The 15041-nt window shown below is 34.3% G+C and overlaps 1 protein-coding gene across 1 annotated transcript in view; it reads right to left on the reverse strand.

Annotated features, from left to right (window-relative positions):
* LOC129277530 (DENN domain-containing protein 1A-like) overlaps positions 1-15041 on the reverse strand; it is a 54086-nt gene that overhangs the window by 9482 nt on the left and 29563 nt on the right. The window contains exons 13-16 of the mRNA XM_064110058.1: positions 13633-13720; positions 12319-12425; positions 11604-11633; positions 2323-2364 (exon numbers count right to left, since the gene is read on the reverse strand). Coding sequence (XP_063966128.1) covers positions 2323-2364; positions 11604-11633; positions 12319-12425; positions 13633-13720 — 267 coding nt within the window. The remainder of the gene's footprint in view (positions 1-2322; positions 2365-11603; positions 11634-12318; positions 12426-13632; positions 13721-15041) is intronic.

The raw sequence follows: 15041 nt of genomic DNA on the forward strand, positions 1-15041 counted from the left end.
AAATGGACAGTCATGAAAAAATTTCAATGAAAAATCTGATGGTTTGAATATTTACCTGTGATAATGTGTCATCAAGAAAATTTGAACTAGGTTTTCAAGATTAAACTTTTATAGAATTTGTGTGCTTCATCAAGAAATTATTATAAAAAACAGTGTCAAAGTGTTTAAGTCCCAGTAAAGTATTCTTTCCTGTCATTCTTATTTTAAAGTGATATGCACCTGGTACTGTAAGTTCTGTAACCTAATAGGTACCTAGTCAAGAAGTCAGATATGCTTTTCACACTGCATTTCCTTAACCCCATACTATCCTTAACCCCGGACTATCCTTAACCCCATACTATCTTTTTTTCGATTCACACTGTCTTTCTTAACCCCGTACTATTTGCTTAGCCGGGTTAACGCCTTAACCCCGGGCAATCACACAGCTCATAAATATTGATGATTTTACCATGCAGAGCGCGATTAACGTGCAATTTCGACTTCTGTGATTGGCTAATGCTTAGCCCCACTTTTGCTTAGCCCTGTTTCGTTTCACACTGCATCTCTTAGCACCGCAATTGTGGTGCTAGCACCACAATAAGCCGGCTAACCCTGCTTTTTTGCAGGGCCAGATAGTACCGTACTATTTACCGTGCTAGCCTACTTTGCTAAAACGTAGTGTGAAAACGAAGTGGGCTAAGCTTAACCCCGGGAAATTGGTGGGGCTAAGACCCCCCTTAGCACCACCAATTTCCTGGGGTTAAGGGAAAAAAGTGCAGTGTGAAAAGCATAAGAGCTGCACATTTCCTACAAGGGGCCTTTCATTACTAATTCTCGCACATCATCATCTAAACAAAACAATGGGTGAAAGCCACTATGAATAGATGCATAGTGCCTTTAGAGCAAAAAGATGCTGCACAGACTCTTGGAACAAGGGCAGATCCAGGATTTTCCAAAAGGGGGGGGGCACATTTTCCAAGAAAATATTTAACAAGCAAAAAAAAAAAGGTCTTCACTTTCAAAGGGGGGGGGGGCACACTTCTGTTTCAACGACGGCATTTTTACATTAAAAAATTTACAAAATTTTTAAGCACTTGCAGATCCAGGGGGGCACAGCCAGCCTGTGGCCCCCTGGATCTGCCAGTGCTTGGAACCTTTATGTTGTAATAGTACTACACTCTGTATAGCATGTAAGGTTACTGTTTGAAAGTTGAAGAGTCTCCATTAAATAATTTCTTAATAAAGCACTTCCAGGTAAAAATGCAAATATCAGATATTTCATAGAATTGCATTGAATGTTTAAAAAAAAAGAGTCCTCATATATAGATAAACGAATCTCAAGCTATCTTTATAACGATCTGAACTTTCACATGTTTTTGTTTTCATTCAAATGAAGGCATGCACATATTTTTCATTACAGCCACAGGCGATATGCAGCGAGTGAAACATGTCATACACGCATGTACAGTGTACACTTCATATTAACACATAAGTTTACAAAAAACAGATATTACACACACATATCATGAGGTGAAAAATCAGATGTACTACATATAGACAGTGAATATATGGATACATGATAAAATAAAATGATGAAGATATATGTGTAAATTGAATGAAGAAACTTTACATACAGTTCTTCAATAATACACTGGTACAAGAGCCAACCAGGCAATCAATTCCTCGGTGTATCAATTCAGGACAAATCATGTTAAGCCCTATCAAATCAGATTTCAGTCTCAAATTTCAAATTGGCAATATTTTTTTTATTTTGTGTGTGTGTTTTCCTTATTGCTGTATTTTCCATTTTGAAGCTTATAAACAAGATATTAACAAACTGAGATTATCTTCAGAAATTTCTGTATTTAACATTTGCTAATTTGCATAGAAAAAAGGGATTTTGACATTTTTTACTTACTTTGTCAGGTTAATGATTCTACTGAATATTCTCCTTTAAAATTGTGTTGTCAGGTTAATGATTCTATTGAATATTCTCCTTTAAAATGGTTTAATATTGAACAAAATATACTGATAAAATTGAGATATGTAAAGATTGTGGAGAAATTCATGCTTCTTTTCAGGCATTTTCTATGATTTTCAGTGCTATGTGTAAAAAGATATCGGGCAAATCACCAAATGTGGGGAGCGTTTCATGAAAAGTTATGTCAGTAATTTTCACTGACTAATTAGCTCTAAGCCAATGTGCAAGGATTTCAGTAGCTTATTACAATAGCCAGTGAAAAACATTTGTTTAATGAAATGCTCCCCTGATCACACTGTCCTGAATGAGTGTTTTACATGAATAGATGAATATTATCCTGCTATCACCGTTATTATTTTTACCTGTAAGAAAGCATCCTTGACTGCTTGTGGATTGACTGTGACCTGATGATAACACAAAGGTGATTGATCAGGGTGAAACATTGAAACATAGATAGATAGATGAAACAACCACAATGAACATTCTGCTTTTTTTCTATCTTAAACTTCAGTAACAAATGCAATGTGATTTTGACACTTCAGATTTACAGACGAGTTACGATCTACTACTACTACTACTACTACTACTACTACTACTACCACTACCACTACCACTACCACTACTACTACCACTACCACTACTACTACTACTACTACTACTACTACTACTACTACTACTACTACTACTACTACTACTACTACTACTACTACTACTACTACTACTACTACTACTACAACAACCATTACTACTACTAGAAGTATTACTACTACTACTACCACTACTACTTCTACTACTACTACTACCACTACCACTACTACTAGTATTACTACTACTTCTACTACTACTACTACTACTACTACCACTACTACTACCACTACTACTACTTATACTTCTTCTCTTTCATCTTCCTCTTCTTCAAAAACTAATAAAATAATAACTAACTATAAATAAAAGAATAATAATGTTATCAATTATAGTTCCAATAATGAAATTAGTATCTGCAGAGTTCTGAAAATTCTTACATTCTTGAACAAAAGAAAGAGAAATAATGTAAATGATTTGACAAGTTTTTTTTCTAAAATGTGAAAACTTGAAAAGAAACAGTAAACCATTGTTTATTTCATAAAAAGAAGGTAGGGAAAGTAATTTCAAAGGTAAATGGACAATTCGTCTATTGCCAACTCGTCCACTCACCACATGGTCTACCTTCATTTAGTCTAATGCCATTCCGTCCATTAACACTTCGTCTAACAACCATTCGGTCTACTGACCATTTGGTCCAATAATCACTTCGTCTAATCACCAGTTCGTCTATTACCATTCGTCTCAAAACCAGTTGGTCTAATATCCATTTTATTTTCATTTATTTCGCCCAATAAACCTAAAGTCTAATTAGACCAAGTGGTATATGGACTAAATGGCTATTGGATCAACTGGTTATTAGACAAAATGGTGAGTGGACGAAATGGCAATTAGACCATGTGGTTAATTAATGGACGAACTGATGGTAGACCAAATAATAGTAGACGAGTTGGTAATTGGAAAAATTGGCATTAGACCAATTTCCTGGAAATAAACCATTTCAAATCACAATTTCCAGAATTAAATGTAATGCTTATATCTCCTAAGTAAGAGTACCAAGACAATTTTTTGGGGACATTTTGAAATAACAAAATTTAAATCTAGTCTAAAAAGCAAAGTTTACATAAAATCTTGGAGCTAATGACAGAAACATAATGAAGACGAATGCAAAGATATCTGTAAGTATAGAGAGAGGAGTTAAACATACTGATGAGAAAGTGAAACAAATGAATAACAGTATCAAAATATGCTGATAAGGCATAAATTGGACATAAAGGGAAAATGATCAGTTATATATTTTCATGAAATGAATTAAAGGTAAAGAGTCCACCAAACAAAGTCCATGAGTGATTTTTAAGATTGAGTCATTTTCTTTTTTTTTTAGTGAGATTGGAATGGAAGGTGACTGTTTCAAGAGCTTTTCATTGACTTTATGGACAACTGGTAAATGAACTGACAAAATATGAGCCCTAATTTTTTCTGACAATTTACCAAGATATGACAGTTTATCCATTAATCTTATAACTTTGGTAGCATTCTCTTCATTTGAAGATGCAACAATCAAAGATGCAGACAAAAATGATCTGAAGGAAAAGTACTTCCTTGTTTTGAAGCAACAAATTACACATCTTTGAGTCACAATACACTGTATATTTTATTAGATATGGTGAGAGTGCAATTTGACATGCTGTTTTATTTTCTCAAGCAAAATAATTTTAAAGTATCAAAAGACATGTACAATAGTAAATAATTTGATATACTGTATACCAATATACAAACTGATACATATAAAAGGCAGTGTCAGATAACATAATTTTAATGAAGAAATCCAATTCCTATAAAAGTGAGTTAAGTTTTAATGGCTGATAAAACTACATACAGGTCCCCCAAGTACAACAGTATATGAGTACTGATAGGGTTACCATGTATAAAAAATACCAAATAAATAAATAAATAAATAAGTATATTATAGTGACCTACTTTTATATACAAGTACTGGACTGTTTATACACCTGCACAGTGCAGTGATTCAAAGGATCTGTATATTCACACCTTGAAATAGATTATTTTAAGATTTTGAAGTTAAATATGCCCATCAATAATATCATAAATGGACAATGACACAAATAAATATAGACCAAGGTAAAAACATACTCAGTGCAAAACAAAATATTAATCAATAGAAGCTGTGCAGAAGGGTCACAGTAAATGGATTCATGCACCATTTATATCAATACTAGGGTTGTGTTTCATAAAGCTGTTTGCAAGTTATGAATGAAATTATACACAACTTCAAGCAGACTGTACGCACAGCTTTATTATTATTATTATTATTTATTCGACAAATATAAAAAGTACATTCAAATTACATCAGAAAAAACAATTACAGTACATAAACATGTAAAGAAATGCGGGAACGGCATGTGGGTCAGGGGGCACAAAAGCGAAATTCATCACTGTTGCCCAAAGGCATGAACCCCCACACATGCCGCTCCCAAGACATAAATCAAATATATAAATTCTCTCACACAAAATATTGCACGTTGAAAAAGTGAATACTGAAAAGGATGCCAAATTAAATAGATAGGCTTTGAGATGCATAAGAAAATAAAATGTAGAAATATAACATAGTGAAAAATTAACACCTTGGTGCTGAACAGTAATATGAAAGGAGCATTCTAAATAAACTTGCAATAGAAATTGGAAATTCAAATATATTTGACTAAACAGATCTGGTGTAACTGGAGTTCGGAGGGGGGGGGGGGGAAGAAAGAAGGGAGGGGGGGGGGGTAGTTGGAAGTCCAAAGTAGAATGGAATTAATATCGAAAACATTAAAAACATTTTCAGGATATAACCACTTAATATATCATAACGGTACATGTACAGTGAAAAAGCATGATAACATGATAAAACTAATCAGGAAAGGAAATTGGGATAAGAAAGCAAAGGATTAACGAATTGAGGAGGTAGAGAGAAAGGATAAGAGTATCACTGTACTAGCCTTAAAATAATTAAGGTAATTTACAAGATTAAATCTTAAAGCTTTATGCACGACATTACGCCAAACTGATGACACTTTTTAGCTGCTAAATCAGATTCATAATGAAAAAATTGTTTCCCATTTTATAGGTAAGCATTTTTACGATTTTTACCATGCATCGGAATGGAAAATCAATTCTTTTTAATTTGATTAGGAAATTCACAAGCATTATGTTATTATGTAAAACAAGGAAAAGTTTGGGTGTCTCTGTGTGAACAAGAAACAGTCACCAGACATGCATAAAGTTGTTTATAAAGTAGTGCAAAAAGTAGTCAATATTTTACAAACAGCTATAATGGCCAACAGGTTACCATACATTAATAAATAGAGCTATACAAGCAAATTATATCATTGAATTTGAATGCCCAGTGGTAAGGTCATAGAATATTGATGCATGGTAATAAGATCCCTTGTCACACACCCATGTGCAGTAAAAAAACAATTCCTTACAATTTCTCTAGTTAATAAATACCCAGCATACGTACGGTTGAAATCATTCTGAGAACATTATCCATATATTCAGCTTATAAATAGGTACGCAGTTTGTTTATATCATATTTTACAAGAAAAGAAACAACTAAAAATAAATATATATGCTATAATGCAAATTATCTTTTAAATACAGATTGTTCCAAATAATCTAAGCGCTTGCTCATGGCTTTCCAAATATAATACCAGTTTTCATGTAAATTGTTCCCAAGTATCATAGTCCATTTATCAATTAAATAATTGATGTAATAACTAATGTTGGTTCTCATATTAATGGAATGCAAGACTCATAATTAGATCCAAGGGGAAACTGTGCGCCAACCAGTTTATGCTAATCAATACAACAAAATAATGTAGTAGAGTTTGCATAAAGTCAAAATTCCTTATAAATTACATATTCAAGTTGAACTATTTTTGCAGACCAGAATATGTAAAGTGAGTATTATTTACAAATTATAACTCAAACTTTGCCTACTAAAAACAGACATTTATTGTCAAAAAGGATTTGACTAATAATAATATGCAGATTCTACCGGAGTGTAAAATAATAACAAAACCAAACTACATGTAAAACAAAACTGGTTTAACTAGTGACTTTACTCTCTATTACTATGACAGAAAGGATATACCACTACCAAAATAGAAATACTAAATATGTATGATGAGCATATAAAGGAAAGAATGTGAGAGATAGACTTACAGGAACTTTGAAATTTCCCTGAGCCTGTACAACCTTCATAGTAGCATTAAAAGAAGAATATTTGGAGGAAAAAAACTGAAGTATGATGGTCACCTTAAAAGTCAAAATTTTGTACAGTGCTAATATTACGAGTAGTGAGAGACCTCAAAATAGGCGCTACTGAAACTGAAAAACCCCCTACACTGTCTGTTCATGTTTCTAACAAGTGAAGACAACATAATAACTAGTTGCTACGGCAATTCCATAAAACAATTAACTTTTTGCACGTCTGACCACCATTTTTCTTCATCCTTAATTCAGTGCATGAAAAGCCAAAGCCATAATACATTACAACCTTTCATATGAATGAATAAAAACAGAAAACAGAGACAAATCATTTACAGCCACACAAAGAGGGGATCAGACCAAAATACTTTGTGGAATGACCTTTTAGTAAATACTATTTTACATAGGCATCCTCATTAAGGTGGGTATCTACATGTACTTATAAATGAGTAGGAGTTGCGTAATGAATGAATCAAGATACTATGAAGAAAATATTGAAAGATTAACCCTCAACTCTCAAATTAAATTTGTTCTTGATAACCATTAAAACATCATTAACTTGCACATTCATAAAAGTCTCTGAAAAATTTCCATATCTATCATTCATTCCGCCCCCCCCAAAAAAAAAAATATATATATATATACATTCATCTTCCATCATTATCAATCATATTTTTGTAATAGTTTCTATGACATTGATCAAGATCACTTTTATTCATTGTTGGCCTTAAAGGAGAATGAAACCCTTGAAACCAGCTGAATCCATATCAAAGAGAAAAATCAAAGAAACATATTGTTGAAAATTTGAGGAAGATTGAATGAATAATAAGAAAGTTATGAGCATTTGAATATTGAGATCACTAATGCCATGTAGATCCTCCCATTGGCAATGCAACCAAGATCTGTGATGTCACACACGTACAACTCCCTCATTACTTTAGTACTTATTTCACTTATATTCTCACTTTTATATAGTCTATCACAAGGTGAGGTGTTCTCTTTATGAGAGGACAAGTACAGAGGTTTCACAACATTATATCATTGATGAATCATTTTGTCATATGATTAGAATGAGCAAAAAGAGATGTTTTGGGGTATATTTTCAGTGTCCAAAAGGGGAGAGTTGTTCATCTGTGGCATCATAGATCTTGGTCGCATTGCCAATGGGAGGATCTCCATAGCATTAGTGATCTCGACATTCAAATGCTCATAACTCTTCTATTGCTAGTCCTATTTTACTCAAACTTTTGTTGATCTTATTCTTTGATTTTTCTGCTTTCACAAAAGCTAACTTGCTCCAAGAGTTTCATTCTCCTTTAATGATTTATCATCATCTCTCTTCTTCTTCTTCCTCCTCTGCTTTCTATTTTTCCTCCTCAATCCTCTTTCTCCTCCACCTCTTCCACTTCTCCACTTGCTTCTTCTTTGTGGTCAGCCACTTGAACACATTGACATAAAAAAGCTGGATAGGGCTACAAATCACTCTTTTGAGGCTATTAAAAGTACAGTCCGACCTCTCTTATCCGGCCTCCCCTTATCCGGATCTCTCTATTATCCGGACGCACTCTTGCCGAGATTTTTTTTTTTTTTCAATTCAATCTAGTACGTGAGGAAATGAGAATGCAATCTAAACTCAATCCTATACGCAAACTCACTTTGATTACATATATTTCCTAATATAGTCTACCTAAAACAACATTATTTTTCATGAAAATATCTCATCCAAATCACCAAAAGAACTTAGGCAGGATAATAATTGGGGCGCAGTTCAAACATTTCATCACGTTCTTTTTTTGTTTCCCGGGAATAACAACACGTCTCACTAGCTAACGCTAGGCCTCAATACGGACAGCGCCATCTATCATATTTGAGCCTACAGTCAGTATAACAATGGCTGACATTGCGAAGCTGCGATAGCCGCCGCGATGATCTAATTGTAAAACTTAGTTTCATCAAGTCATTCAATCTCTTTCTTTCGAGGTATGCTCGATTTATTCCTCAATCATTTTAGCAGGTAAATTACCCAACAGTTTAGGCCACTGTTCGATTTCATTTCCGTAAATATACCGCCTATAATTTGCACTGACACTGCAGTGAATACTGTCTGTACGCCCACTACCATAGATAACGTATAGCTACCGCCGTATCGGGGATCGAGGCAGCAGCTGCGTGTATTTAATATTGGGTCTCCCAGATCCGGATTAATCCCTTATCCGGATTGGTGCTGGTCCCAACGTGTCCGGATAAGAGAGGTTGGACTGTACTCCAAAGAGTCAAGCGCGCACAAAGTTCCACACATTTCCACAAAGTCCCACACATGTGTGTGCTATATCTTACTAGGCCCGTTTCGGGTACACGTGTACACGCACGGTCAAGTCAGTGCACGTGTACTAAATTCCATCACCGTGTACACGGTAGCATCTGCATAAAGCTTGCATGGGACTGTAAAGTCAGTGAACAAGCTCACAGCCTCAAATTAAATCTTAGTTCTCAGACACTGTACATGTTTTAATCACTAATATGTCAATATATTTCAATTAACCTAGAGTGAGTTTACCTCCAAAATCGCCGATTTAATCCACATTTATTCCGGAGACTAAATTTTTTGTACCAAGAAATGGGTCTGCTCCGGTCTCGAAAGCGTTGCTCAATCACACTCAGAGCCAATTTGAGAATCAACAATTGCGACAGCGATCATTGCTACAACTTACGTGTTATACGCTCGTACACATGTGCTACAAGCCTACGAACAAACGCTCCTCAAATTGGCAATAAAATAATGAAAATCAATCGATAACTTCAGTTCACTTAATTCTGCAGCGATCTGTGCATGCACATATGGTAAAGTATACAAAATGTGCATCCAACGAACGTCGGCGCTAGCTAGGGCCCTGCACTGATTTTCTTTTGCATTCTTTATTAATTTAATGCGCTGCTAAGCTGAGTAAAATTTTTAATTGCACCAATTTTTGTGGATTGATACTTCTAACTTCTCAGGTAAGCTTTAAAATTGTGACTTAGGCTATATAGACCCCTTTTTATGTTACATTAACATGTTGATGCGGGTCCGTGTCGACATGAAAACATAACTCGCTCTCAGTGTTTACAACGTGTACACGACCGAAAAACACGCCGTGTACACGTGCATCAAAAATGGACTTTCAAAATGGGCCTATATCTTACATGTTGGTATGTTCCCATATACTGCTAATTGTGTCTTGGAGTACTTTTACTTTGCCTCAAGGTTGTGTGTGCAGCAGCGTACAAGAAGCTCCATCCAGCTATTTTTAATATATCCATGCTCGACAAGCCTAGAACAGTATAACTAGGCTGGACGACATTTGGTAATTGTTGTTCTTGTTTTTGTTTCAAATTGCATATTTCAATAGTAAACAAGTTATGAAAGCTGAAGTAACTTGAAAATAACATTCTAAATATGGATTAAGGCATTGAACTGTACAGAAGTATGTCCGATATATCAATATTACAAAGTCATTTATTTCTAGAATACAGGGAATGAGACCTTTATTTGGAAGCACATTAATTGGGAATAGCATTGAAAATAGCGATAACATGCAAAAGCACCCAAAAGCTATCTTATATTTTTGATTTTTTATAATTTTCCTTGAAGCCATACAAATGTTTACAGACAGACAGATTAAAACTTCTTGTGCAAAAATATCATTCACCTATTAAGGAAGCCATTAAAAGCTATTGAAAGCTTTCACTAGCTTTTGAAAGCATTTTCAGGAAGTGAATTAAATATTATATCATAAAAAGCCTTTAGAAGCAAAGCCCAAAGCAACGGTCATTTAATCTACAATGGTATAATCAGCTCTTAATAATAATAATGAAATTTTTTATATAGTGCATTTCATTGTGTAAGTACTCCCAATACAATACAGACACTGTAGTCACAGTGCAAGCAGAAATAATGCTTCTCATTATTCCAGTATATTGCAAATTAAACCAAAATTGATACTAGGAAATTCACTTCTGAAGAAAAAAGAATTTCACAGGCTTTTTTTTTAGGGGAGGGGGGGTACTTTAAAAATTTGCTGTAAAAACACTTAAGTGTGTCGGTACACGACTTTCCTTGCAATAAACGTTGGGTAGCAATACGTTGCACATGAACTCACAACAGAAATAAAACAGGAACATTTTTTATGTACATGAGATGAGCCCAAATTCAGAGCATTGTGGCTGCCATAACTGGGAGTTTCCAGAGAAGAACAATCAATTTTAATGAGTTACATAATGAGCTAGGTGGGTTTCTGCACGAATGTCAATGCATAGATTATCTTTTGATCTCAGGCATACTTGAAACTCTCAGGTAAAAATTACCATAAAAAACAGGACTTAAACCAAACTTGCCTTGTTGGTAGCCAAGCAAAATATTGATCAACACAACAGGATTTGAGATATGAGCTGAATCACAGAAATGATTACATGTACATTACAAATAAAGCTGTATAACTTTTCAATGCAGGGCGTTGACCGTATGAAAAAGAATTAATCGTACAACACATGTAATGCCCCATTTACCTGTCAAGCGCAGGAAGCATGGTAACAAAGCAACACTGCACGTTTATGCATTGGTTTTACATATACAGGTATACCACCGCTGAAGCAATAATATGGGATTCAGAATTGTTGTTGCATTTAAATATTTACTGCTGAAGCTGATCTTAGCATTGTTCCCCTCTTCCCCATTTCAACAAGCCAGAAGTTAATTTTGTTAAATAATTTTAAAACAATTTGTTAAAATAAATTATTGAATTCTTGCCTTCTTGTTGGAGTCCTTATCCCCAAGAACCTGGAATATTCAGTTAGAAATATTACAAGCTGATGCACAACGATGTACACATTGGATTAGTCTGCAGGCACAGACTTTAATTGAAACTTTTATAGTCAATGAGTAGGTCTTCACACAAGACTAGCACATATAATACTTGCGGTTTCAAGTCAGGCCTTCAATACACATGTCATTGAAGGCTTTGCACTCAAACTCTTTAATTTGAGTGAATGGTTTGCACAGCAGACTCATAATGGATAAAGTATGATACTCAGAATAACACTACGATTACATCAACTGAAGAAAAAGAAAACACACGGCAAGTAGGAATACTGCCCTCAGCTTTCTGAAACACAGATGCAATTTCATCAACACTTAATACAGATATCGAGAAATAGATATATGAATAATCTTTATTGACTGAAATTAGTGTTATAGACAGATGGATAGGTAAATAGAAAGATGAAATAAAGAATAAAAAGATGGAGAAATAGATAGATAGATGGATGGATGGATCAATAGTAGGCCTGAGTCCTTAAAAAATACCCAAACTGGAGTATCATAGAACGATTGAAGGGTATATAGACAAATAGATAGATGGATGGGTGGGTGGACAGATGGATGGATGGATAGACAGATAGATAAATAGATAGATGTATGCATAGATTGATAGATATATGTATAAAAAGATATATCTATTCCTTACCCTATCTTTGGCATCTCTTGACTTGTCTTTAATCTTTCCATATAGCACAGTGCTCTTAGCTTTAGCTTGTAGAAGACGCCTTCTGATATTCTCTTGGATCTTAGAACCTAAACACAAAAGAAAATAGGAATCTTCTTTAAAACAACTTGAATATGGCAAACAAAATCAGTTTTCCAATCCTTTTCAACAATAGTTGAAAGTTCAAATGCCGATTGCCTTCATCATATTAAATCAACACACGTATTTCAAACAAAGTATGATATATGCCACATTTTAAATTAGATTATAAGAACTACAGCTATACTTTATTTGAACATCTGCATTTTCTTTTTATTTATTTATTCATTTATTCATTCATGTCAGGTTTATCTCACCAAGTTAAAATTGGTAAAATTCTACTTTACAAATAGCTTTATAAATGTCATTGAAATTGCCCTGGGGGTATATAGTGACACGACATTTGCTCCGTTCAGAGGGCATATAGAGTTAGGATTTTTGGTTCTTGGTTCAGAATGATGTTAAGTTAAGGATTAGTGTTTATATAGTGTTGGAGGATAGATTTTATGTTTGGCTTAACGTGCAGATTTTTCATCAGATCAATTGCCGCTGGAGAAAATGTCATGGAACCATATTGAACAGGGAGCAAGTAAGGCAAATCATGCTGCATTTTGCAAAGCTGTCAACCTTTACAGGTACAAATCATTATCAAAATACAGTAGCTTAACATTTATACATTTGCGATAAAATAAGTAATTTCTTACATGGTCCTACACATTTCATGGAAAAATAACAGGCACTGTGCAAAGATTAAGATGTGTAGGGGTGTACTTGGACATCAGTTCTCTTTTTTTTCACATAATAAAAAAAAATAATAATAATAACTGCATAATGTATCACTGTATATATTCAAAATATTAATGAGTGCATCTTTCTTCTTGTTCATATTAATAATTAATAATAATATTCAACATTAATATAGCATAGTATTACCCAGCTATAGCATAGTTAACCTGATCGTACAGTCAAGCATTCAAGGAATTCTTTCCTACCAGGTACCCATTTTCTACATCTGGGTGGAGAGAGGCAAATGTCAACAAATACATTGCCAAATGGCACGAGTGCTGTGGTGGAATTCAAACTCCAGACCTTAAAATTCTAAGTCTGGAGACTTATCCACTGAGTCACAATACCTCTATTTAGCATTTATTTGAAATATTGTAAAGTTGTTGGAAAATTGTCAAGTATAGAATTTTTGTGCAGGTTGGAAGCTCTGAGTCTCTCAGCAGTAATTCAAGATCAATACGTTATCCTCACCTGATGCTATTCTGCTGTCAAGTTCTTCCTCAAAGAGATCATCTATGGCTTCATTCCTATTCAGGGCACCTACTCGAAACTCAACAAACTGAAATTAGAAAATGTAATATTAACAATAGAATATATAAATCATCTTTATTTCATAATCAAATAGAGAAGGTACAATTTCCTTAAAGCTAAATTACAGTAGTTGCAGTAAAACACTAATTTCGTGAGAAAGTCTGTAAAACCAAGGTTAAGTATGACTTTATCATCGTGGATCTAGATCTGGTACAGTTACATAAACTGAACTTTGTGAAATCATAAAATCTAAGCTGAAATACGATCACACTGAAGATCGCCAACACAGATAGGCACACGTGGGACAGTGTATTATTATTGCTGGAATAAAGACCCGACGGAAGTGACCGAATCCGCGCTTATTTTGCTTATTTCTCAGCAATTACACAATTTCTTCCAGAATCCTTTGGCACATATTTTTTATTCATACAAACAGACACTTGGGTGGTCATTATATTAGATTCTGTAAAAAGTCATTTTGAGATCGTTACCAGAACTGGAATTTACCTTTAAAGGAGTTGATCTGTTGTCTCAAAATAAAACAAACTGTAGTTGCCACATTTCAACTGCACCTGCCACTCTTCATGTGAAATGTGAATGATATATATTGACATTTTGCCGAGCAAACACAATATGGTGTTCTGTTTTGCTGAGCTTTCATGTTTTGATTTGAAGAGTCGTAATGAAAGTCATCAGTATCTGGAGTATGCACACTGTGCACTACCTTTCATAAAAGTGTGTTGAACTCTGTACTATCTTAAGATAAAAACCCCTTTACACTGTGCACTATCCTATCCTTAAATCATTTAAGTGAACATAACCAAGCATATTTCACCAACTCACACAATCCTACTTTTCAGCCTTGCCCAAATTTGACAATACCAGTTCAGGTGGGTGTTTCATAAAGCTGTTCGTAAAGTTATGAACAACTTTACACACAACTGGAACATGATATTAGCTGCTAAGTGAGCTACATAGGGATAATGTGGCACAAGAAATGTCACCAGTCGTGCGTTAAGTCTTGCGTAACTTTACGAAAAGCTTTATGAAACACCCATCAGGTATAAATACTAAGATAAATAAGCTATATTTCCTTTCTATAAATGAATTTTTAGCAATTAGCAAATAGTCACATTTTGGTTTCAGTGGCGGACACAACTATGACTTATTTGATGATAGAATACATATCCTATCTTCCCTCAGCTACCTTCAATTACAAAGTTACATCCAAACTGCTTCAGAGTTATAGCTTGTCCCATAACATTCACAAAGCTAATTATTTACTTATCATCATCATCACCAACTCTTAAATGATTGCATTCATTTGGCTCTCCATCAATTTTTGCAAT

This window comes from Lytechinus pictus, chromosome 15 (assembly GCF_037042905.1).
Source record: "Lytechinus pictus isolate F3 Inbred chromosome 15, Lp3.0, whole genome shotgun sequence".
Lineage (NCBI taxonomy): Eukaryota > Metazoa > Echinodermata > Echinoidea > Temnopleuroida > Toxopneustidae > Lytechinus > Lytechinus pictus.